The 26,416-nt window shown below is 37.0% G+C and overlaps 1 protein-coding gene across 1 annotated transcript; it reads left to right on the top strand.

Moving 5' to 3' along the window:
• Positions 1 to 23,634, top strand: EIF3E (eukaryotic translation initiation factor 3 subunit E). Its single transcript, XM_069854535.1, has 13 exons — positions 1 to 153; positions 2,752 to 2,866; positions 5,805 to 5,922; positions 8,062 to 8,104; positions 8,563 to 8,667; positions 10,689 to 10,814; positions 11,994 to 12,118; positions 13,185 to 13,311; positions 15,335 to 15,436; positions 16,412 to 16,521; positions 21,835 to 21,937; positions 22,186 to 22,320; positions 23,466 to 23,634. Exons 1-13 carry the CDS (start codon positions 64 to 66, stop codon positions 23,502 to 23,504), a joined length of 1,338 nt encoding a protein of 445 aa, XP_069710636.1. The 5' UTR covers positions 1 to 63; the 3' UTR covers positions 23,505 to 23,634.
• The last annotated feature ends 2,782 nt before the right edge of the window (positions 23,635 to 26,416 follow it).

Here is a 26,416-nt window from a genome sequence, read left to right as displayed (position 1 = left end):
CCCCGCGCGCCGCCCGTAAGAGCCGCCGGGCCCCGCCCCGCCGCGCTCGCGCCCGTGGCCAAGATGGCGGAGTACGACCTGACCACCCGCATCGCGCACTTCTTGGACCGGCACTTGGTCTTCCCGCTGCTGGAGTTCCTCTCCGTCAAGGAGGTAGGCGGCGGCCCCGGAGGCTGGGCGAGCCGGCCGTGGGCAGCGGGGCAGCGGGCGGCGCTGCCGGCGCCTCGCGCGGGCCTGGGCCTCCTCCTTCCTCGGGCGCCGCGCGGCCTGGCCCGGCCCGTGAGGCGCGGGGAACCCGCTCCCGGGCGGCGTGAAGGAGCCTCTCTTACAGAAACAGGCGTGTTTCTCGTTTAAGCTAGAGCAGAGTTAAGTTTTATCTAAGTAATTGTATTTTGTGAAGGCTAGGCGGTATGTCTCTCTGGTAGCGTGTTTTCTTTCAAACAGTGTCTTTGCAGACGCTGGGGACGGCAGCGCCTTGAGCTCAGTCTGGTCTGTGCTGAACAGATCTCTCCTCTGTAGAATGGTTTGGGTTGGAAGGGACCTTTAAAGATCATCTAGTTCCAGCCCCCCTGCCGTGGGCAGGGACGCCTCCCACTAGATCAGGCTGCCCAAGGCCCCATCCAGCCTGGCCTTGAACACCCCCAGGGATGGGGCAGCCACAGCTTTCCTGTGTAACCTGCTCCAGTGTCTCGCCACTCTCATAGTGAAGGAATTCCTTCTTATGTCTACTCGAAATCTGCTTCTCTCCAGTTTATACCCATTGCCCCTCGTCCTATCACCACAAGCTTTTGTGAACAGCCCCTCCCCAGGTTTCCTGTAGGCCCCTTTCAGGTACCGTATCACCTCTGTTTGCAGCCTTTTTCCGTTTCACATGTAAGGTCAGACACGGAGCTGACTCCAAAACTCCAGTTTGGCAAGAGTTTTGACTGTCGTGAAGTCCATGGTAACATTAAAATTTATACTTGGGAATTAATAGAATATGCTCCAGATTTTTGGGAAAACTTACACGCGTGCGTGTAAGTGGGAAATATATTCTGTAGTAGCTCTGCTTTTGCTGCACACAATTGATGGAGATCATTCCCTGTTGCCCGGCCCTGAAAGAAAAATTTTGAAACGAGTCTTAAGAGTTTTGTTTGCCGGCAATTTCAGTATCAGTTGAGAGAGGAGCTCGGGCTTCTGCACCGCGTGGGAAGAGGTTTGTGGGCTTTCCCTGTGGGAAGGGAGGGGGAGAGCAGGGCAGCTGCTCCTCCCGCAGCTTGCGAGAACGAGGGGAACTCCTCTTTCCCCTTCCTTGGATTTGGCGTGGCTTCTTTTCCTTACACGTGCTCGTGGGAGGGACAAGCAGTATCTCCCCTTCGCAGCCGCGTCGTTTCCTGCCGGCTTCCCAGCAGCGTGACGGGAGCTCACGTCACTCGCGTTGCCCGTCGGCCGTGGAGCTGCGGGGAGTCTGGGGATTTGCGCCAGTGTAGATAGGCTTGTTAATCAATTTTAACTTTAAACCGTTGTCATCACGAACTTGTGTTTAAACCAAGTGTAAGTCTCTTTTAGTGCTGTCCCTTGTTGGTCTTTTTATGTAAGTTTTTCATTATATTACTATGAAGAACCCACTGCTAGAGATACTTTAGACTGAACTCATCAACCTAAACCATCTGAAGCACTCATCCATTTTAAAATGGAAAAAAAAAAGTGTAAAATCACATAAGCATTGAATTTAAATTAGGTACTATTTTGGGCTCCAGAAATGAGCCTATTCAGTGTGCATACATTGAGTTGACTTTACCTAACCAGTTTTCATGTCTGGTGTATAGGCTTCACATTTTATCTGTCTTCTTAGGGTCTCTTTTTAGTATTTTGGCATTATATTATTTAGTAAATTGGCTTAAGTTAATTAAACAGTTATTTTTTTTAGTGTTAGTCTAGACCAACACAATGTTCAGAGCCAAATATTGCAGTTTCTGTATCTGAAATGTCCATAAATGTGGTGTGGTGAATTATTACAATACAGCTTTCATGCAAATGTATTTTTGAAGAGTATTTAAGTTTGGGCCCTCACCTGCATCTTGAAGACCTAACAGCAGTTCACAACTCATTGCTTAATTATAGGGTAGGAACTTTATAAAGCAGTTTAACAAATGTAAAAGAACACCACCCAGTTACACAAGCTAAACTTTTTTTGCTTTTATGTTGTAGATCTAAGAAGGTATATTGGATTAATCTGTGTGACAATTAAATTATAACTTTGATCTCAAGTATCTGTTTTGAGATCCACTCTAAATTATTTGACTAGTTTGCACTGTTCAGCATGTTTTGTGGAAAGTGTTCATTACTTTGAAAGAAAAAATCTGACCAAGGTTTTTATTTTTATGCATATATATATAAAATAAGAAAATTATAAGTTTTGGAAATTGTTCATATAAGATTTTTTCCTATGAATTGATAGGAATTACTATGCCTGGTAAAGGAACAATGATCTAGAATCTTACTTTTCTTCTAACTAGTCTTTGAAGTTCTTGCATTCATAAATAGCAGGGAATTACTGGTATCTTGCCACGACTGGGAGTGTAGACAGACTGTATGGTAATCATGCTAAATGACAGAGCTGTGGGATCTTGCAGAGCTATGAGAATTGATGTTTAAAACTATTTCATTGGACAAAAAAGCATAAATAAAGTATATAATGGTAACTACATGGTACAAATTGGAAACTATTTAATAATATTCAAAGAAATCTGTTAATAATTCTTGTTTCAGATATACAATGAAAAAGAGCTACTCCAAGGCAAACTGGACCTCCTTAGTGATACCAACATGGTGGATTTTGCTATGGATGTGTACAAAAATCTTTATTCTGATGAAATTCCACATGGTAAGGAGCTCATTTTAGAATAAAACTTGCTTTACACCCTTTCTAAGGTAGTTAGTAGCTAGTAATAATTTGCTTGTTGCACTCAAACTATAATAGTATTTAACTTTGACTTTAATGAAAAGATGTATGGTACTTAAACAAATAGAATCCCTTAACCCTGGGAAGTTTGAGTTTGTTCATCTGTCAGGGGCATAATCTTTAAGTGATGTCTGAAGTATTTCAATGTTGATTTGGTCACGTCAAGCACTTTAAAGGCATAGCCTGACAGAGTTACCCTTGTTTTTCATCTGTCAAATGAAACAATGTTGCACAACAATTTAGGGTTGTTGAACCTTTTCTTCAAAGCATCCTGTGTATTAAGGGTAGATTTCCATTGTAAGTAATTCCATTAATCTGTCTGTTCATAGTTGACTTTTAGACTTTGAGGGGATGCATATGTTCCTAAAAATTCATGTTTTCTACACTTCTATTAACATATAAATTGCCGTTTCTCTAGAAGAAAATCAGTGTTAATTAATATAATCGTAATGAATATGAAGTTCAATCTTACTGGAAGCTTTCCTGTTTACTTTTTAAATCTCTATTCCTGAAGAGCATCTGGAGAGGCAGAGATAATTAGAATATCTTGCTTTCACTGATTTCTGTCCTTCATGGAGTTCAGAGGGGTTTTTTTCCCCCTCATTGTTGTGTCTTTTTGTTCCCCTGGGTTGTTCTTTTCTGTTTGGTTGTTTTTTTTCCCTGTGACCCTAGCTTTTGAATATACACTTTCTTGCTATTCCTCCTTCTTTTTTCATTTCGTGAAATTCCTTACCTTTTTCTAAACTAGTGGGACTACAGTCTGCCTTGCCTTCAGCTTAGGAGGGAGAGACTCTGGTGCTTTTGCATAATCAGTTACAAGATCCATCTGTTCTTCTGCCTGTGGATCTTTTTCTTTCTGGGCTCTTTAAACTGCAGAGTTGGCAGTTAGCCTTTTCGGAAATACATGAAGGGAACTTAAGGATGTTGGATGAAATGTTTTGACCAGATCTCTGTTGTGCTAACATTAGGTGGTGGTGTTTGTTGGGGGTGTGTACAATGATGCATGGGACTGTTAACAAATAACAAAAACAGGAGGGTTTTGCTTCTGTAATCTTGGCAACAATTGTGATGATAGCTTCGCCTTTAGGTTACTTATCAGTTCTGCTGATTAAAAAGTCAGACCATTGCAGGGCTATAAGTCTTAAAGCTGAATAGGTTTCTTTCTTTCCTTCCTCCTGCCTTTCTAAACTGTTGAAGAGGAATATTACTGTCGTTGGTAGTAAAATGCTGAAGTAGTAAACTGTACAAGAAATGGCAATCCTAGCACGCTTTCACTAAGAAACTGGTCTAATGACTTCAGTGTTCTGATTACAGCCACTTATCTAAGCAGGTTGCTAAGTGTATTATTCCTTAATGTCACAGCTGCAAGTCAGTTGTATGAATGCGGTCACTGGGATTTTTCTGCTGTTTTTTCCATATTTGTAGTGTTGTTTTCTTTTTTTTCCTTTTTTTCAAGCATCACTAAGATTTTTAAGTCATCCGTTTGGCAGGCATTATTTATATGGTGACCTTTTATCCATGGCTTTAATTCAACAGTACAAAATTAAATTGAGCAGAGGTAATACTTTCAAACCGCTTCAGTTGTTTTTCAGGGTGCTTGCTGGTATAGCTTTCTGTGAAGAGGTGCTAGCTTATTCTGAGATCCCTCTGCGATGTGTCATCTTCATGCATCAACAGAATGTACATACAGACAGGTTTTTCCGATTTGTGGAATTGCTGACTTCATTAGAATTCTGTGCTGATTCTTTTTTTCATTAAGAACTCGATTTTAAATACTCAAAGCAAAGTTGACTTGCACTAGTATAATTAGAAGTGCCTGTGCTCAATTTGTAGTTGCAAGCTTGTAAGTTGTAACTTACAGTTACACAGCCAGGAGATGTCACATGAAAACATTCTTGTGCTCTGATTAAGTCAACTGTTTCTTTCATTTGTCTGCTTCCTCTTTTATAATCTCAAAATTCATCTGAAATTGTAGGTAATTTCTCCTTACTGGAACACTTCCTATCAGGCAAGTCGTTCTTGGTTTTAGGCTGGGTCACCATTATGGTGTTATCCACTTTTGACCTCCTTATGAATATATATGTAGTCAAATTGCAAAAGAAATGTTTAATGTTCACTGTGGCATTGAGTGTCCTGGTGTGTGGTTCACTTTCATGGTTTCCCTCATATTCTTCTCTTCTGGGATTTGATCTTGGCTTCTCTGATCCCCTGTTTCTTCCCTCATGTAGCCAGTCTCAGGGTAACAATGTTTCTTCTTTAGTTTCTTTTTTAAGCAACAATAGTACTTGGTGAGGAAGTTTGGGTCTGTGTGAAGTAATAGCCCTAAAGCTGTTAGTTCTATTTCCTAACACTTTTTCATTAAACCTTTTATAATCTAAATAAGCATGCATAGTGTTCTAAAACGTAATTTTGCAGATGGAGCTGCTTCAGATTTCTTCTATCAATTTTCATTCAAGTGTTCTAAAAATTTGCTTTCAAAACGTGGTCAGCTAAAGGAACATCAATCTTACTGTTATCATAGCATGGTACTTCATTGCAAGTTTATTTGGAATAAGTGAACTTACTTTAAAAGGTTGTTTTCTCTTGGTGTAAGCCTTAAGATGCCCTCTCTAGTACAGAGACTATTCCATCTCTACCAGCTCTTTAGTGGCTTGATTAGAACCCAACTCAGGAGGAAAGGAATAAGATGGTAGAAGCTTTTTATTAATTAATAAATCGTTAGATGCTCCTGGCTTTGTGACTTGACTGAGAGGACAAGTGAGGTAGGATTGAGGACGTTCACAGCACTGTGTAGTTTAAAGGTTAGTTTCTGTAAAAACTTAAGGCTTAACATTAAAATCTCTTTTGTTTGTGTGTTTAGCTTTGCGGGAGAAGAGAACGACTGTTGTTGCACAGCTGAAGCAGCTTCAAGCTGAAACTGAACCTATTGTCAAGATGTTTGAGGATCCAGAGACCACAAGGCAAATGCAGTCCACTAGGTAATTTCTAACAATTTCATAGGAAATTGAGGAGAAATATGGGCTGAAACAATTCAGATCCTCTTTTCTAGTTGACCATCTGCTGTCTTCCTGTTTTTTGCCTTCCTCAGAGGATTATGGAGTGCAGTCTTACTTAACCTAGGGAGCCTGGTGAATAAGTATGCTTTTGGCTTCATCACATATTTCTTTCAGGAGTCCTGTGCTTCTCCCCTTAACCTCCCCCACCCCTAGAACTGGCCATCTTGTTGGTATAAGACAGTGTTTGTGGTAACCTTTTTAAGACACATCCAATTTCATTTCACTCTGCTATGGGTGCAATGAGTTGCATAAGTTTCTCTGCACATTATATCTAAGGACTAGTGGAATTTTCTTATGGTTAAGCCTGAACCTGGGCCCTGTAGGAAAGCATTTGGCTGTAGTCATTGAGGAATTAACTTCAAAAGAGGGATGGGTAGGTGTTTGTTTAATGTATATTACTGCTTGTTGTCTTTACATTGGAAGTACTGTTTTTGTATCTAACCAGTTCTGGAAAATTAATCAGATCCCTTCTTCAGCCTTACCTGCTCTAAAATGTTGAATAGAACATACAACATCAGATAGAGTACTTACGGCTCAACTTGAATTTCAAAGTGCAGCCTGCACTTGGATTTATTGTTGGCAAGCTTTTTGCATTGACTTTGCAGCAAGCTTTGTTTCAGAACTGGTACATCAATTTTGCTTTTGAAATATCTGGAAACATAACAGCTCAGAAATATTGATTCTGGTTATTGGCTCAATGGAAGATTGTTGAGATTATACAATAATGGAGAGAATCAGGCTGAAAGTTATCTGTAGTATTGTGCTTTAGACAGTAGAAAGCAACTTTTTATTCTTTTACTTCTGTGAATTTCTGCTGGTGATTTGGAATTTGTATCAAATTTAGAGCTGCATGTTATCAGTGTTTTAGATCAGTACTTCTGATTCATGGCAGTGCTTTTTAGAACAAAGTCTGGGAAATGGTGGATGATATGTAAAGGAGATTTTGCCTGTGGAAGTTCTTTCAATAATAAGCCAAAGCATTTCACTTTTTTATTTTTCTGTGCAGCTGTTGGAGGACATTGACTTTAAAATTGTAGAGGAAGGCTTAGTACTCCTCATTGTTCCAACAATGAGTATGAAAGTATGTTCCACTGGAAAAAAAAACATGAGATGGTTTCAGTGACAGTCCTCAGTAATACTTGTAGAAGCATTCTTGGCTACCTTGACAATGTGCCATTTCCCTGTAGAATTCTGTACCCTGAGTTCTAATCAATCAAACAAATGCCCAGCAGTCAGGTGTTTTTTTTGGTGGGTTTTTTTTTTTTTGGACTAAATGGGGAAGTTGAGATTGAAGCTGATTGAGATCCTTTGCAGATTCATTATAAAAAGTACTAACTAGTGTTTAAAAACAACCTTGAGTATCTGAAGTCCTGTGGTCATTAATATGAGACTTAGGAATGAAAATTTCATGTTTGCCTACTGGAGACTTGAATTTTCCTTTGGTCTAGATGATATTGCTTATCCTTTCAACAGTATTAAATAAAAAACCTTCAGAAATGTCAGGTGTGAATCTTATGTTTAGAACTTAGTAAGTATGATTATTTATAGTTGCACATTCTGCAGGCGTTTCCTGTGGTAGAGGCATTCCTGCTAATCACTGTGTCCCAGTGCTAACAGTGGGATAAATTTCCTTTGTGACTAGTCTTTACCACTTTTTTCCCTGTCTGTTGTTAAATTCAAACTGTTTGGCTAGAGTAACTACTGTGGAACTGGAATATGAGAGTGGGAAGAGCGCTAAGACTTAATCTAACTTTCATACTAAAAGCTGAGGATCCCTTCAGATTTAAAACCTACCACTGTTTCTTGACGCTAGGATAATTTTTATTTAAAATATGCTACTTGCAACAATAATTTTAAGTTTTTGAAATTTCATCTGACACTTCAGGAATACCTAGCTCACTATTTCTGCAGTTGCTTTAGCAAAAGTGGAGGAGTATGCTACAAATTTATGCTCTGTTTGGGTATTTTACTCTTAACAGCTGACAGTTGTGTTGTGTAGCATGTTGAATGGTGACAATCAGTTGTTTTGTAAAAACAACAGATTTTATCTTTTTATTGTAGGGATGGTCGGATGCTGTTTGACTATTTAGCTGAGAAGCATGGTGTAAGTGTTTTTAATTCTTATCTCTTTGAATTCAGTTCTAAGTTTCTCAGTGCAACCTCCCCCCACAGCCAACAGCTCTGATCAATTATGAACTAGCATTTTGGCCTGGTTTATGTCATTGTAGCTAATAGGTAGAATTCCCAATGCAAGCATTTTATTGGAATGCCTTTGACCTTTTAGCTTTTTTACACAAATGAAAATAAAGCTGGAGCTTAACGTTGGCTGCATCCTTGTAACTAAGATGTGCTGTACTTCTGAACTTCCACCTTATTTTCACTATTGGTATAATCTATAATTCAGTAGCATGGATTGAGTATAGTAGTTTTCTGTTGTCTTTACTGTGTACTACGTCTTTCAAAAAGGGTAGAGACTTCAAAGCTTACTTTACTATTAAAACTGGCTTGTAACAGCTTTTTTTTTCTTCTAGAGAAGAAAAGCTGATTTGTATTTCTTTTCAGTTCAGACAGGAATACCTAGATACGCTCTACAGATATGCAAAGTTCCAGTATGAATGTGGTAATTACTCAGGAGCTGCAGAATATCTCTACTTCTTTAGGGTTCTGGTAAGTTTGTGGTATTTGTTGGTTTTGGGTTTTGTTTTGTGGCTTGTCTGGGTGTTGTGGTTTTGTGGTGGGATTTTTCCAATTAAATACTTTGACCAGTAAGTTATCTGTATTCTTAAAATATAATTTGAGCTTTTCTGAGGTGTTTACTGTGCACCAAAGAAAAAGTTGAAGGAAATTGTTAATAATCATCACTGACTATTGTCCTGCAATTCAGTTCTTGTCAGGCTGAATTCAGAGCTGTCATTTGAAGTTTGTAGGTCTTGTGGTAACATTACAGAATACTTTCCTTCCTGTAAAATTATCCTGGAAAAATACTAAAAAAAAAAAAAAAAAAATCTACTAAATGAATACTTGCTTTTGTACACGAGTGTTATCAACAGTAGTACAAAGCTTGCAGGTGGCTGGAATGCAGTTGTTGGTAATGGTGAAGTGCAGGCTTCTTATGTGAACTGTCATCTGTCTTTTCTTAAGTTTTGTGATGGATTTTAGAGTATGAAGTCATCTGCCTAGGGAATGCCAATGGTTTAAATGACAATTTTACGACCTGATCCATTGCCTCTGAAGCAGCCCTTCTGATGTAGTTATGGTTCATATCATTTGTTAAAGGCAGGAGTGAAATCTGAGGATGAAGATTCAGTGTCTTATAAGAATCTCAACACAGTAAATTTATTGGTGGTAGTCAGTGCAAGTGCTGTTTAACTAAGAAATGGAAATTTAAGGCAGCTGCTTGAAAATCCAAATACAGTAACTAGAACAGTTGCAATATCTAAAGGCAGTTATTTTGAACAGGTAACTGTACATATGTGATTGGGAATCAGCACAGTGTGTGAGAACCTCAAAATAGAAGTATATGGTAAATTGGCACCTTAGTTTCCTGGAGGATAGTGATTTTTTAACTGAGGATCTCTTGGGGATATGTGGAATGGTTGCTGATAATATGTAGTGTTTCCCATGTTGAGGTTTGTTTCTTGCTGTCTTAATTTCCGGTCCCATTGAAAAATATCTTAAACTTTCTGAAATACTTCCAGAGTAAATAATTACTGTAATTGACTATAATTAAGGAAGCAAAACTGGGAAATACATCTTTAATCCAAGTAGGATTTAAAGTAGGAATGAGTTGAATTCCTGATCTAAATGTTGATGATAAAGTTGAGTTCTGTATGGATTTCAGTGTTATAGTCCGTGTGCTGAGAGGAGAAATAAGTTACTTATGTTGGTTTGTGAGCAGCTGTAATTCACGCTTTTAATTCTGGGCTTAGCATTTTGTTCTTATGTCAAATAACTAATTTCAAAAACAACTGGTTTTTGTGCTGGCAATGGCTTGGCATAGGACTTTTGTTACTGATTCTAGGGGAAGATTTATTTTAAGTTGTATGAGGTGAAACGTAACCTGTGAAAGAACTATTGTAATTGATATGAGAACAGAATTTGACATTATGCATGACCTAGTGTAATTCATTCCTGTATAAAACTAATGGAACTTGACCTAAGGACTACCCTCCTAAGAAACAGATGCACTATTGCAAAGTTGCAGTTTAACTTGACATTTCTGTAAGAAGTATGCTTTTTGGCACAACATTGGCAATAAGAACTTTACCACGTTTGTTTTTAAGGTGGTTACCTACTCTCATTGTTTCCTTATGAAACTGCTTTGTAATAATGTTGATTTGGTAATATAGAAGTATTTTTATATGGCACGTAAAATTTGAAATAACTGTCACCTGGTGCTCAGCCATTTATTTTTTTCCTAACTTAAAATGCATCAGCATGGAGCTTTGTCTTAATTTAACATGATTTTTTCATTTCTGCTTTTGGAGCTTTACTGTTGTTTCTTCTTCTGTACATGAATTGCTGTTGCTTCTCGGCTAAATAGTCAATAAGCCCTTAATTTGGAAAGATAGTACCATGCATATTTGTTATTTTGTAAATTAAAAATACTGCTAGAAAATATTTTTTGTAAAGTAAATAACAGTAGCCCCCTCCAAGAGTATGACTTTTTCTTGCATTGTTGAAAATAGGTTCCAGCAACAGACAGAAATGCTTTGAGTTCTCTGTGGGGAAAACTGGCATCTGAAATTCTAATGCAAAATTGGGATGCAGCCATGGAAGATCTCACAAGACTAAAGGAAACAATAGATAATAATGTAAGTAAAATCTTGGTTAATTTAGTAAGATGATAGACTAGAGGTGTTAGTAGTCAAGTTTTATTAGGAATTACTTGAAGTCTTGTTTTGGGGATGCTTCACTAGATTCTTAACAATAGCTAGTCACAAGAATGAGTGAGGTATCATGTGAAATTGCTGCTTAAATTTTGGATAGCTGTAGTACTTAATTTTCTGTAAAGAATGGAATGTAACTAAACTATACTTGCATTTAAATAACACTTCTAACAGAAAATGCAAAACAGGTTATTTTTTGGAAATGGGGCTTCCACAGCCACATCTGAAATGTAAGAGTTTTACTCTCCTGAAGCAGAATCTTGAAAAGATGTTTTGTGTTGTTTGGGATTTTTTTTAACTCTAGAATTGTTCATCTGTGTGGCACATAGCTAATTTTAACATTTTTCTTTATTTTTTTCATCTTTATGAACCTATATAGTTATAATGTATTATTAAATTTGACTTGCTTATTAAAATCCAAGATTTTTTAGGATACTGTCACAGTACTTACACTCTTCGCAGTGGTTATTACTTGATATGTCAGTTCATTCTAAACACGTTGCCTTTTTGAAGCACTATTTGAAGTGCTGCTGAAATTTGGAGCCAGTACAACTTTTTAGAGCTGAACCTTATTTGTGCAGTATGAATGGATTTAAATGAAGATAGTTACGTTCTTATTTCTTAGCTGAAAGTGATTGTGGTGTTCTGTCATTTTCTGAGAGTGTATGGCAAAAAGTTGTGTGAGGCTTTACAGAGGAATTAAAACTGAAAAGCTAGGGGAGCCAATTAGTTCCTCAGATCTCATCTGAAGAGGGAATACGAAAAATTAATTCAGGATTAAAAAGGGAAGCTATAACTTGTGTTACTATGGTGGTTGTTGGAGAACCAAAATCTGTGCTTTCACATGAACAGAATACAAATTTCAGCAAACAGTTTGGAATATAAATTTTCCAGTATTTTCTTGGTTATAACTTCCAGCAGATTTGCCTTTAAGAGTTGACAGGTTACAAAGCTAGAGGACAGACAGCCTGAGAGTGAGGAAAATTTCTAAAAGGAGCAAGTGGAAAATCACAAATTTCTGAACAAATAGGTTTCCATACATTAGTATTCATGCAAACTTCCTGTGTTTTACTTGAATTAAACTAGTGTTATGTTTTCTCTTAGTCTGTCAGCTCTCCACTGCAGTCTCTTCAGCAAAGAACGTGGCTCATCCACTGGTCTTTGTTTGTGTTTTTTAATCATCCTAAAGGGAGAGACAATATCATTGACCTTTTCCTCTATCAGCCACAGTAAGTTGTGTTGTGCTCTTTTGGGGTATTTACATCATCTGCCTTCATTTTGATTTATATGCGAGCTTGTACAACATTTTTCAGCCCAAAGCTGTTTCAGAAGTTCTAAAGATATTAAGAGTCTGAATATTTTTTTCCTCAACCTTTTTTTCTGTGTGTATAACTTGCTTTTCTTCATGGTTGTACTTCCCCTTCAAAGAGAAGAGGTGGCAAAGTAGGAAGAGCTGGCTCTTTCTTTTGTTCGGAGAGGATGGAACAAGTGGCTTTGCTAGATTACTGACTCCTACCACATCTTTTAGGACAGGGATGGTATTGTTGTATTTTTGTTGTAGAAAACCTATTTTAGAAGGGTTCCTCAAGAAAATCTGAGGAGAATAAAAATGAAGATTGAAATGCTATAGTCATTTGTGCAAGGACTGATTTCTTATAAGTAGTCTGGGAGTCTAGAACAGCTTGACACTAAGAAATTAGTTAAGATTTCTTCTAATACCTGATTGGATCTAATGTATTAGAATAAGAAAACAGTTGAATGGTTTTTTTATATGATGATCACAGTAGATTGTTAATTTGTATTTGGGACTTTTTGCCTCCTTTTTGTTTTGTAGTATGTGTGTTGGTTTGGTTTTTAATTTATACTTATCACTTTTAAAAATGGGTTTACTTGTTGGAGAGTTGAACAGCAGTCTCATGCTGATAGGAAAAAGGATTTTGTGTGGATCTGTGTGCCCGTGCAACCCCTTCTTGTGATATCGGTGTAGGTAACAGCTTAGGCCAGCATTGGCTTGAACTTAGCATACAGACTCTTCTTTTTCAGTGCTAGCCCCTTTTCTTCTCTGCCTCGCATACTGCTGCCTTCTTTTCCATTTCCTTCCCTCCCTCCTCTCCCTGTCCAAAAAAAATGATCGCAAGGCTGACAAAACTCAATCAACCTTCTGTATTTGAATTAAACGATCAGTAATAAGCCCTGGTATTTTATTGTGTAAAAGGTGCATAAGCTATTTATCAGGAATACTGTTTTGATGCAAAATTGCATTATCTGAGCTCTCTGTGATTTTTTTCTTGCTAGATATCTCAATGCAATTCAAACAATGTGTCCACATATCCTCAGATATCTGACTACTGCAGTCATAACAAATAAGGATGTCCGAAAGCGTAGACAAGTGCTGAAAGATCTAGTTAAGGTTATTCAGCAGGTAAGGACCAAAATACCCGTTATTTTCTGTCCTTTTTAGTGAGACTTCATAATAACTTCAATCTAACAATATGCCTGGTTTAGGTCTTCCACTTATATTTTGGTGCTCAGTTTCTTCTCAGTTTTTTACTGTCAAGTGAGATGCATGTCAGTCAGTGGGAGGGTGGAATTTTTTCCTCTTTTAGTGTCAGCAAGCAACAAGTAAAATGGAATATGCACTCAAATTTTTTTCTTTCTGTGTGATTAAGTGTAGAACACTCGGTGAGATATGTGAAATGACTTTGGAACAGATTCTTCCTTTTCAGTTGGCCCTACAAGGAATTGTTATATGAATAAGGGATCTTGTTTGTATTTCAAAACCGGTGAACTGTATGCATTATTTTGTGTTCATGTGTGTTTTCTTGAAAGTGCTTCAACTGTTTCAGTTGTATGAGGATGTAGACAGGGACAAAAGCAATAAAAGAATTATGCTTGATAGCAATCAAGGGGATTATGGCAAAGTTTTGGTGGTTTTTTTAATCCAGAATCGGCATGCAACCTGAATACCAACCATCATGCTTCAAACACTAAATAGCGTATATGGTGAATAATAAGCTATTGTATATATGTCTCAGTGCAATTATTACAGGCTAGTGTTGTAGTATCCAATTCAAGCATTGATGTCACTACCTATATAAAGCACAATCAATGCAAAGACCAAATTTTAAGCATATCTTAATCTGTTTTTAAGCATTCACAGAAATAGCATAAGAAGCTACAGTCTAGGTGAAGTGTTTAGGCTCATCTTCTATTTGCGCTAAAATCCTATTTTAGCATTGAACTTCTAATGTAATACGAACTTGTAATATTTGAAGAACAAAGTAACATTTTTACAATTTTTGCTTTTGATTTATGTTGTACAATTAGTATAAATGGGAAAGCATCACTAGGGTATTCTTTTTGAAAATAACAATTCTGACAACTTTGTTTTTGGAATTCTTGGTAAGAGATTTGTTTCTTGGTACTGCTCTACTGTGTATGGCTCTATATTAAATCATGAGGTAAGGGGGTTTTATAGATTTGGAAGCAGTTCAGACTGGATAAATGGCAACTTGCCTATACAGGAAAAACAAAGCATTGAATTAAATGATTGGGCAAATGATGGGCGGATAACTCTACTAGCAATTAGAGATTGGTAATACTTGCAATGCTTTTGCAAGTATTGAAACAATAGGTAAGCAATTTGTTGTTTATCAATTAAATTTAAAAGGCAGTCAGTCAAAGACTTTTACTTAGTGGGTGTTAATGATATGGTTATCAAGTACAATTTTGATGTAAAAAACGCTTTACATATAAACCAGAATTTTAAGCCTCAATATTGAGACTGCAAATACAGTTCTTAGGGGAAGGAAAAGTAACTTGGATCCAGAATTAAAAAGAAATCTCTTAGTAATTCCTCTAATCTGCTGAATTTTTTTGTATACTAAAGCAGATATTGAAAGATTGAATTAAGCTTTCTTAAAAGTGCGTTAGAGATATTGGAGGATGTTCAATTTTGTCTTCATTTACACAGATGTATATAGATCTAGTGCTGTTCCTATTCCCTCCTTGGAGCTAAAAGTTGACTCGATTCCTGTAATGCCAAAATAAATTATAAGCATTTTGTATATAGAAAGTAGCATTGTTTGTGTTAACTGTATTGTCAGTGTAAATCAATTGATCATTCAGTTTGGATTATAAAGGATTTGGTGTTGAACTTGTCTTTGAAATTAGACTTTAGGAGGAATATATGTTCTACCATGTTTTAAGAAATAAGGAGGTTTAATACAGAACCAGCTGTAGTCTAAAAGCTGAAGTTGGAACTGGGGAAAAAGGGTGCATTTTTTCAGCTTTTATAAGAAGAATTTGGAAGTTTAAGTTAAGTATTTTACTTAAAATGATGATCGGATTTGTTTACAGTATTAAATCTTGTATGACTGTTATAAGGAACACTCAAGCGATTGTGTGGCCTTGATTTCTGATATTGTTCCTAATTTTTTTGGCAGGAGTCCTACACGTACAGGGACCCTATCACAGAGTTTGTGGAATGCTTGTATGTTAACTTTGATTTTGATGGTGCGCAGAAGAAGCTGAGAGAATGTGAAACCGTAAGTCTTATAGCATTTTTAAGACTTTTCCTTGACGTAAAGGTGTCTGAAATTCACAATGGCCAGCTAACTTGTTTGAGGTGGTATTTGATTCTATAGCAAGTGTTTTCTGATGATCTTTAGTTTATGGGAAGGTTCTGGGGTTTTTTTGATTTTTCAACTTATTTTGTAACACTTTATAGCCTTACCAGTAAGTCTTGCTGACTTTAAAATTATATTTAAGCAGTTCTAGAACAAGTGAACAGGCAGTCATACATTTGGCTTAGCTTCAGCTTGTCCATTAGTGTTTGAGAAGCAGTTGAAGAAGAGCTTTAATTGGCTTTTGTTGTGAAAGATACTGTATCCTGGAATTGTAAAAGTGTAAAGTAATGTGAAATTACATTAGGATGGGTTTTCTTGGAAAACTCCTAGTTAATCTCCTGTGAAGAGTTAGATACCTAATACTTGGGTTGACTAGTACAGAAGTATTTCTAATAGCTGAACATCAGTACCAATTCTTATAGCCTCTGCCTTGACTTCCTTTCGTGTTAGTCACCTAACTGGGTGAATCAGAAGGCTTACCTTCACTGCATGGGACTGCTGGTCCTGTAAGCTGAATTTTAGAGGCACACTTGCACCACTAAGTGACTTGGTTTGCATGGTAAGGAGAATGCTGATCAAATTGCAGGGTGAAAGAAGAGTCCTCCAATATAGGGGGGAGGACAAAATTTTGTGTTTGGAGGGATCTTAAGTAGAATTATGACAGCAGTAGACCATGTTCTCTTCTTGAGTCAGACCCCAGTGATGTTAGCATGCAAATTTTAATTTAGCAAACTGCAGAACAATGAAAATTTCTGCTAAATATTTTTCTCCACATCTTGGAGTACACCAGGAAGTGGTTTTAGATGTGCTGTTAATCTTGCTTGTTGACTGTCTCTACCGGTAAGTTACTGCTTCTGTTTGTTCTCAGTGTTCCCTTTCTCCTTACGCTTTCAGGTGCTTGTGAATGATTTTTTCCTAGTGGCATGCCTTGAAGACTTCATTGAGAATGCCCGTCTCTTTATATTTGAAACATTTTGTCGCATTCATCAATGTATCAGCATTGGGTAAGATAACTTCTTAATACCATGGTTCAGAAAAATCAGTCATGGATGACAGTTTGACAAACACTGTAAACATCAGTAGTAAAATATTCAATTACCAGATAAGATGAAAACGAGACTAAAATTTATTTGGATAGTTGTCTTTCTAGCTTTATAGCCATAATGCGATATACTTAATTTAGAACAAGTGTATTTTAAAATTGGTTTCTTGTGATTAACTTTAAAACAACTTCTCTACCATTCACTCCACCCAGACAAACAGTTCTTTCAAACTAAAAATTTTGCATGGTTTCAAGTTGGGTCTATTTGGTTTAATGGGAACTTTGATATCTGGTGTTGTTGAATTCCATGTGTCATAATTTGGAGTTCAATTCCACGCAGTGATAGAGTAGTAATATTAAATACAAATTGCAAATAAAGCAGGTGCTTAAATTTATTTATATCTTATATACACCTGTAAGAGAGAGATATGGTTATCTGTATATTCTTCTAAAATTATTAGACTTATGTTGCTTTTTTTTATTAAATAGAAAACAATGGATCTTTACCTCTGGCATGGAGTGAGTGATCCAGCTGTAAGAAAATGTTCTTATTAGCAAGGATATCTCTTGTTGACTCAGATCAATTTTGTAAAAGCAGACTTTTCAGATGGATCAGCTCTGATGCCTCTATTGTAGAAAGTAGACAGGAAGATATTGTTAGGCATGCTTGAGATCCCTTTCCACTTGGCCTTTGCCCCCACTCCCCCTATTTCCACATCCCTTAAATTAAAAAGGAAAAAAGTGAAGAACTCTGAATGCTATAAAAATCTCATTGGTAAGAAGTGCAGAGATCCTTGAGACAGCAGAAACCAAAGCTGTTAAATCGATCAAGTTCAATGAAGTCTTTTTACCAGCTTGCATGCAGAGCAAATACGTGCATCTGGTCCCTCTGAGGAAGCAATTTAACGCTGCTTGATTTCAAAAGAAAAACTTGAGAGAAAATTGTCTTCAGTTTTCCAAGCTTCCTAACAGGGTTACTTTTTTCATGGATGTAGTTGGAGAAAGAGCGGTTCTTACTACTCATAATCTTTTTCCGTGGTGAACCAGAGCATTTTAATGCTCTGTGGTTTATTGTGTTCTAAGCATAGTTGTAACAGTAAACTGAAGATGCTGTGAAAAAAAAAATCCGTACTTATGCTCATTTTAATAAGGAGGCTTATATTTTATCTGAAATCACTTTAAGCAGGGTACTGCACATATAGGGATAAAGGATTTTGAATAAGTATTTGGAAGAAAAAGTGTAAATAAATTTCCCTTGGGGTGTATTCTGTGAGGAATATAAAACCCCATAGTGTCTTGCTATTTCCTATAAATTTTTATTACTGTGAATATTGCACATATTCAAGCACAAGTTTAAGCTAGATGTTTAAGCTTTTTTAACTAAAGACTAGCTGTCTTTCTAAGACATCTCCTCTTATCTGCTTCCAATCAATGAGCAGAGAGTCTGGAGGATGCACTAAGTCTGTGCCAAAAGATAATGAACCAATGGCTAATATACCAAAGAGCAAGATTTAACAAATCAGGGGCTGTGGTAGGTGATTATCACTTACGTAGTGTTTATTGCTTGTTTTACAGTTTGTATTTTCTGTGTGATTTGTGGTATTTCAGCTTAAAGTATGAGTATATATGGTAGTTGGCTCTCCTTGTGTATAAGTGATTCATAAGTATAGGTGGCAGTATCATCATTTCATGAGCAGTATGGTATGTTCTAAGGCAACTTTGAGTTGAGACATATATTTCAGATTGACATGGATGTATGTTGATACTGTGTATCAATTCCAGTGATTGCATGTAAAATCACTTGTCAGTAATGAGATTCTTTTCAGTAGGTCAGTCATTTTAGATGATGGACTTAAGCCTTAAATTTCTGTGCAAGCTGTAACAAGCATTTGATTTGGGCGTATTAGGTAGGGTGCATAAGTATTTCTTAGTGCATTTCAGACTTGGCTTTGGAGAAATTAGCCTGTCAGTGCTTTTAATTAAACATTGGATAAAGTTATAGTTCTTGCACTTCTCATGTGATTTCCACTGCTATTCCTGGAGTTGAGAACTAGTTGGTTGTACCACAGTGCTTGCTAAGTACTGTTTAATTATTCAGAACAAATTTGAAAACAATTAGTGGCAAATCTGCTATTCCTTATGTTAAATAGAAAATAGATGGCTCGTTTAATGTTGTCTTTTAGCTACTCACATCTGTTAGGCAGCTGACATTTTTCCAAAGGACGTACTTGCTTTATCAGTTGTAATTAAAATGTATGCATCCCAAATAATCCTGCAGTTCGTTTACTGTTTGAAATGTCATGTTTAATTTGGGAGTGATAGATGAAATTAATTCAGAATGTGTTTTGGTTAGTTTGATATGCCTCTATTTAATTGAAGAGCTGAATGTGCTTCATTCTTCTTTTCTGTGTTTTTCTTCTGTGTGCAGTACAAGATAGGCATGTGGAATTTGGTAAACTTGCCTTTTAAGCAAAGGGAAAATTAAATAACGTTTGGTCTAGCATGACCCAAATAAGTGAATCCCCTTACAAAACAGAGGAACAGAAACAATCTAAAGAACTATTTTTGAAGCTACCATAGGGAAACTACTCTTCAGGATCACCTGTAACTTGAAATGATTGTCAGTATTCTTTAAAGAGTAAAAAAATTATTTCATTATAATAGAATAATTTTTATTGGATTATAGTGGGGAACTTTATACACAGTGGTAATCTAAATTACAACTTTCCTTGCTTCTGTTCCTTTGTTTTAATGGCATTAATAAGTGTTTGTAAATGTGACTGTCACTATTACTTGGACTGGTAAACCTGTGACAGCTAAGGTGTAGTTTGCATCTCTTTAGAGTATCAGATAACTGTTTTAGCAGTGTGATTGAATAGTGTTTTGTTATGTAATCACAATCAGCATAACTCTTCAGTGCGATTGCCCTGGAAGGATGGGGATGGCTTTTTTGAGGTATCTGTTGCTTTACTAGACAAGTACCTCTGCCGTGTTATACATGTAGGCACTTTGGGTGATGCTGGCTGCTTCAGTGTAGTTTTCAAGGAGTTGCTGAAATGGAAATGGATTGCTGCGAGTGCTGACATAAGTTCATCTTTTGTATTAAAGTTATCATAAAGCTTTAGGTTTTTTAAATCGGGTGTCTTTATTTCACTGAAAGGTAACTGTTAATTGATAACTAGTTATTTAATGTGAAAAATTTAAATCCTTCTAAGTCTCAAAGATAGAAGTTGAGATAAAATAGGTTTTTATATCCCTTTTTATACTGTGAATTTTATTCTATGATTTCAGAGTTTTTTTCAAATGCACGTGCAGGAAAAAAATACCTGTACAGAGGTGTGCTTTTTCTGTCATGTAGCTGCATATATGCTATATATTCATTCATAGAACGTGTTTTAAGTTGAAAAAAAGTCTACCTCTGAAGAAATTGAGCTAGTAAAATTTAGATGTAATAAAAAATAGAATTACCTGCTAGGTGATACAGAGCATTTCATAGTATCTGGTTTGGAATGACTCTAGAAACCTGTACCCTCTTTCTCTCTAAGTAGCCTTTAGGTTGAGGAAGTAAAGTCTAGGTGCTGTAGGTTGGAAGGGACCTCTGGAAGTCACCTGATTTTTGTCCTGTGCACCCAATTATAACTCTTGAGTGGGACCCACAGCAATGTGCCATTCTGCTACTTAGGCCTCATGCGGTTGATTTTTTTACTATCTTCAAGAATAGTAAAGTTCCATGCTTTAATCCCCAAAGTAGATTGCTTAATCCCCAGTGTAGTGGCAGTTGCCATTCTTGTGGTTATCTGGAAGAGTTTTTATCTGAGTCCTTTTGATGCTTCTAAAAGAAAAGTACAAGAATTCCCCTAACTCACATACATCCCACCCCATGTTATTTCAGTTTTAACTTTCTTTCATTTCAAAGTCAGGTGCTTAATATCATAGATTTAAAGGTAGTGAAGTAATTTATAGCTTCTTCCTATTGAAATATCTGTCTTAGTCTTCCTTCATGACCAGTAATTTCATGGAAATTTACATCCTTGTTATTGTCTGTTCTCTTGGCTTGTCTGCCTGGACTAGTAAGTGCTAATTCAATCACAGATTTAACAGTTCTAGTGGAACAGCAGCAACTATGTTTGAGTTTTTGTTTCCCCGAACTCCAGCTACTTAGCGTGTTTTGTCATTTCACTGCAGTGAGTTCAGCGTAAATCTGGTGTTTTAAGTTACTCACTTGATTTTCATCTCTGACAAAAAGTGGAATTTATTTTTGTTTGGTAGAAGGATGAGAGATATAGAAAGTATAAGAGAGAAGACTGTTTAAGAATAGTAATTGATATGCTATAAAGTATCCACTTGACATTAATCATTATGAGAGGGAAATCTTTTTCAGGTAGAGAAAAATGTTTAAGTGAGGTGAAGTAAAATGGTGATAAATTGATCTTTTGTGCAACTGGGCATAGCCAGCTGGCATTTGGTCATTTCTGTAGCCTTTACCTCATGTTTGTTACTTTAGTCTGAAAGCTGATGGAAGAATGAGCGTTACAAATGTCCTGTATGAGCCAACTGCCAGCAGGAAGCTGAATGAGTTGGCAGGAAAGCCATAGGAAACACCATCAGAAGGAATTATTATTCTCGGATAAGAGTGCTTGTTTAAGAATTTTCCTTTCTCTTTTCTCCTGCCTCCCATCTCTTCTTGAAATTGCAAGAGGTTTAAGGTTTGAGTGTTGTGTTTCTGTTGCATCTTCTATACCAAAGTGTCATGGTTCTTGTTCCTGAAACTTCAGGGTGAAGTATATTGCTAAATGATCTACTGAGAGACACTTTTTCCTGGATTTAAATAGGAATAAAAGCAATTCAGTTGTTCTGTTTGTGATGATGTTGCTGTTTTATGTTGTGGTGAGATTACTTAACTGACAGTTTTCCAAAGAATGTTCATGTAGGCAAGGTTTAGTAAGAACATAGAAAAATTATGCACGTTAAGATTTTAGTCTAAGATGTAGTTCAGAACAACTCAGAATATACTTTCAGGATGTGAATTCCTTGTTCACAATGTCCCAGCGTAAAGCAATGGGGCTGGGAGATGTGCAGGAGTGCATGTATGTGAGCTTTAAAGTCACTGCAGTCAAATGAAAATATGCTTCCCATATCTGTGGTGTTTATTGAATGAGTCTTGGCTTGTGCCAAATTTTGTGTTGATTTAACTTGTATCCTATTGTCCCTAGTCACATTTACTAGCATCAGAGATAATCCGTTTCACCTTTTGACTAAGTCTGTTATCTTTCAGTATGTTAGCAGACAAACTAAATATGACTCCTGAAGAAGCAGAAAGATGGATTGTCAATCTAATTCGAAATGCACGATTAGATGCGAAATTGGATTCAAAGCTGGTAAGTCTGTATAGATGAATCCAAGTGAATTTGTTGAATTTTTAATTAAATTTATTTTACCTTATTCAGGAACAGTGAATTCCAGTTTCTACTGGCTTGTCTTTTTCTTTGCCCATAAACTGTAGTGGACTTCATTTATTCTTTTTTGATCCTATGTGTAATGTGATTTGTGAAAGCTCTGAAAGCAGAGCATTAAAGGCATACATTCAGAGTGATCGTTAAATTTGCTATATCTTTCTGTATTTTAGGGACATGTAGTCATGGGCAACAATGCAGTCTCACCTTATCAACAAGTGATTGAGAAGACTAAAAGCCTGTCTTTTCGTAGTCAAATGTTGGCTATGAACATTGAGAAGAAATTGAATCAGAGTGGTAGATCTGAGGTCGGTATAAGTTATTTTTCCTGAATTCCTGTTATCTTTTTTTGTGAGACATCTAAGTATAATTCTTAACCTTTTTTTAAATTCATCATATGTACCTTCTTCTAGTCCTGGCACAAGATATTGAATTGAAAAGGTCTTTTCTCTTGCAGTGAGCATTAGGTAGTGATTCTTCAGGGTTTTTGGTTTTTTTTCTCTCATCACTAGGTATCTTTTTTTTTTTTGCATAACTGGATGTGTTAATTCACTGCATCCTTTGTCGCCTCCTTCACCGCCTGAAAAGGGCTGGTTTTGAAGGGTGACATTTATAAAAGTAGTTCTATTACTTTTTTCAAGTGGACTGCACTTGAAAAGTATCTGTAGATGTATGCGTAGTAGTGAGAGAAGTCTAGAACATGATGAAGGAATAGTTGTACAAAACTGTTAAATCGATTTCATTAAATTCTTGAGAATATAAGTAGGTTAGCCAGAGATTTAATTGGAACCAATGAAAATAAGGAAGTTGGCAAGATCGTCTCTTTTGCCTCTGTCCACTTTGCGTATGGGAAGCTTTAAGAGAAGAACAATGTAAGGTGGATGACTCTAAGTTCCACTAAATACCTGGCTGTGCATACTTAAAAAACAAAGCACATGTTAAAAGAACTTAGAAAATGCTAGAAGCTTTATTGGACTTTGTCACTGCTTGGCTAAAGTATTGGTAGAAGTTGTACAAGCAGCGATGGAATAGTTTATTCACAGAATCACAGAATAGTCAGGGTTGGAAGGGTCCTCTGGAGATCATCTAATCTGACCCCATATAGTCTATTAAAAGGAAGTCATATGAAACTTATGTGATATTATTTTCTTTAAAAAAATATAGTTGCCAGATTTTTATACTTATTTTAGGAATCTTTTAGAACTTTTCATTTTTTTTAAACTGCTACCTTGGGGGCTTGGACTGTACAACTTAATAATTACAGCATGTATTTCTGTTGTGTATTAATGCTTGTTTTAAACTTACAAGGTATCCTTCACTAATTACTGATATGCCTACTTCTTAGCCATGTGTCAGTATTACCATTTTTTTTAATAATTTCTCTTAAATATAAGTAGCCAACAGATAATAAAATAGTTTCATGTCTACTGATCCTTATTTATTTATTCTTTAGGCACCTAACTGGGCTACTCAAGACTCTGGCTTCTACTGAATACTTCTGCAGAGGGGGGAAAAGAATCAGTTTTCATTTAACTAAAAAGCACATATATATATAACTTTTTTGAGAAAAGGTAATTATGTGTTCCATCTAACATTATTTGAATAAAATTGGCGAATTTTAACAGTCTCTGCATCTCTTTTAATATCGAAGTATGTTGTACAGGGTCTTTATAGCATAATGTTCTGCAGTATTTTGGGTCACAGTTTGCAAAACTTAATGTCAGTTCTGTTAGACTTGTTTGTACCAAAGGATGCTATTGTCACAAAAACCTAAAGCAGATGATACAAATAAATGATTCCCCACTGAGCCTTTGGCCAAACCAAAATTGTCTTCTGCACACTCCTATGTTTGTCACAGAAGAAGCTCAGTAGCATGAAGGCATGTGTAGCCTACACCTTTTATAAAACTTTATATAATCTACGTGCAGAATAATTCCGGTAGAAGTGTGTTTGTGCTTCAGAAATTTTCCTGTTCTAAATCACACTTTAATCTTGCCCAGTGATGGGAACTTTGAAGTAGAGGTCTCTGTTGCGGGGGGTGGGGGGAGGGGAGGAGAAGAGCAAGCCTTTCGAAAAGGCTAGGTATGGTTTAAAGCTTTTATTTTGATATCTGAAGTTCTTAAGATTCATGATGCAAACATGAAGCAACAAAACCCTGTGTTCAGCTGTTGTAATTTGAAGGGGTTTATTAAGCTTCTGGTGTTTTTTTCAGCCAGTGTTTCACACTTCCCTGAGTTTCCTTAGCATCTTTGCACTTCAGAATGTATCGTAGCACCTCTAATACAGAAAATCCAAGGCCCTTATTGAGGTTCTGTGAAATGTAGCTGACTGATCATTAAGGTGAATGTGAATATTAGAAAGTCAGAGACTGTATCTCTTCCCAGTTTTTTCCTTAAGGTTAAGGAGAAAATTTAATGATGACTTCACCTTATTCCAATCATTTATTCCCCTCTTTGCTCTAAAAGTTCTGGAACTCATCTACTTGTGAAAGTTTTTTGGTTTTAGTGTTTTTAACTCTCCAAGCCTCCTCCCTACTGTCTGCCGTTACATGTGGGAAACAGTTATAGGAACTGATTTGTCCATTAATATGGCAGATCTTTCTTTCAAAATTATTTTCAAAACAGGCTTTTCTTTACTCGTCATGTCTAATCCTGTACTATACTGAACTGTGGATGACAAGTCTGTATGCTGGAGGCATTGGTTGATGTTCCCATGTTTGAAGTTCAGCAAAGTCAGGTGTCAAGTCCTGCACCTGATATGGAATAACCTTGTGTGGCAGTGCAGGTGGGGGTCATGGTCTGAACGGAAAGTAGCATTACAGAAAAGGACTTGAGGATTTGGTGGACAGCAAGGTGAACACAAGTCACCAGGTGTACTTGTGGCAGGAGACATGCTTATAGCAGAACCATAGTCCTGTCTGAGTTTTATTAGCAAAGAGCAGAACCAGCTTTATGGAAGTGGTTATTCCCCCTTGTGAGAATGCTGCTGGAATACTGTGACCAACTTTAGTATGTTCAGCCTTAAGAAAAAAAGGCAAAGGGCAAATTTTATCGCTGTCTTTGGTCTCTTCAGTGGGAGGATTGGCAATAAGACTGGCCTTGGAAGTGCATGGGGGCAGGATGAGTAGGAATGGACACAAATTGGAATATAGAGAAATTCTAATTAGATTTAAGGGTAAGAAGTATTTTTATTATTTTACCAAAGACAGTCAAACACTGGTGGCAGTCACTCAGACTCCACCTTTGGAGGTGCTCAACTTAAATCTATCAGGATGGTCAGGTACTTAAAACCTGCTTTGAGCAGGGAGTTGGACTCTGACCTCCAGAGATCCTTTTCAGTCTAAATATTGTGTTCTATTTATTAATATGCATAGTAATAACTTATGTTAAAACATGCTTTAATACAACAGGATAATGGAAGTGGTTTCCAACAGATGATTTAATGTAACCTTACTGTGCTACAGTCTAATCCTGTAATGCTCATAGTTGTAAAAATGGGGGCGAGGGGGACAGGCAAAAATCCTACCTTCGTAACTTGGAAAGTAGTAGGTGTATGGGGCATTCGCAGTGGGAAGTGTTCTACCATTACGTAAAGGACTGTAGAAGAATAAAATTAGAACTGGGGTGTGTGTAGGATGGGGACGTAATTAGTGATGGTTTCTCTAAACCTTTTTCATAGAAAGCGTTAGGTTTTGGTTACTAGCACATTCAGTAAGCGCTCTGATTTTGCAGCAGTGCTCCTTGGCCAATTGTGCAACAACCTTTTTGTTCAAATGCCTTGTGTGGCATAATTCAATATGCTTAATTATTTTGTCTTGAGTGTCAATATAGATGTGCTGGCCTAGCAGATGGAATTTAAGTGGTGGAAATAGGCAATTAAAATTAGAATCATAGAATCATAGAATAACCAGGTTGGAAGAGACGCACCAGATCATCGAGTCCAACCATTCCTATCAAACACTAAACCATGCCCCTTAGCACCTCGTCCACCTGTGCCTTAAACACCTCCAGGGAAGGTGACTCAACCACCTCCCTGGGCAGCCTCTTCCAGTGCCCAATGACCCTTTCTGTGAAGAATTTTTTCCTAATGTCCAGCCTAAACCTCCCCTGGCGGAGCTTGAGGCCATTCCCTCTTGTCCTGTCCCCTGTCACTTGGGAGAAGAGGCCACTTCCCTCCTCTCTACAACCTCCTTTCAGGTAGTTGTAGAGAGCAATGAGGTCTCCCCTAATTAGATGGTTTCTGAATATATGCATCAGTTCAAAAAGCACAAGGATTCGCTTTATGTATAGGATTGATTCCTGTGATGGGGATGGAGTCTGAATCATAGCTGAAGTTAGCAAGTTGCTTCTAGAGCAGTGTCTCCCGAAGCTGAGCATGCTCTTTATGCTAAGTTTTCTATTGTTC

The sequence above is a fragment of the Phaenicophaeus curvirostris genome, chromosome 3, assembly GCF_032191515.1.
Source record: "Phaenicophaeus curvirostris isolate KB17595 chromosome 3, BPBGC_Pcur_1.0, whole genome shotgun sequence".
In the NCBI taxonomy this organism is placed as follows: Eukaryota; Metazoa; Chordata; class Aves; order Cuculiformes; family Cuculidae; genus Phaenicophaeus; species Phaenicophaeus curvirostris.
Note: the sequence above shows the minus strand (reverse complement) of the source record. Positions and strands in the feature narration are given on the sequence as shown.

What these genes read in the sequence shown, in the direction of transcription:
- EIF3E (XM_069854535.1), top strand. Translation starts at nt 64, where the DNA reads ATGGCGGAGTACGACCTGACCACCCGCATCGCGCACTTCTTGGACCGG. An exon ending in TTCTGATGAAATTCCACATG is followed by an intron (nt 2,867 to 5,804) that starts GTAAGGAGCTCA and finishes TTGTGTGTTTAG; the next exon opens with CTTTGCGGGAGAAGAGAACG. An exon ending in AGGCAAATGCAGTCCACTAG is followed by an intron (nt 5,923 to 8,061) that starts GTAATTTCTAAC and finishes TTTTTATTGTAG; the next exon opens with GGATGGTCGGATGCTGTTTG.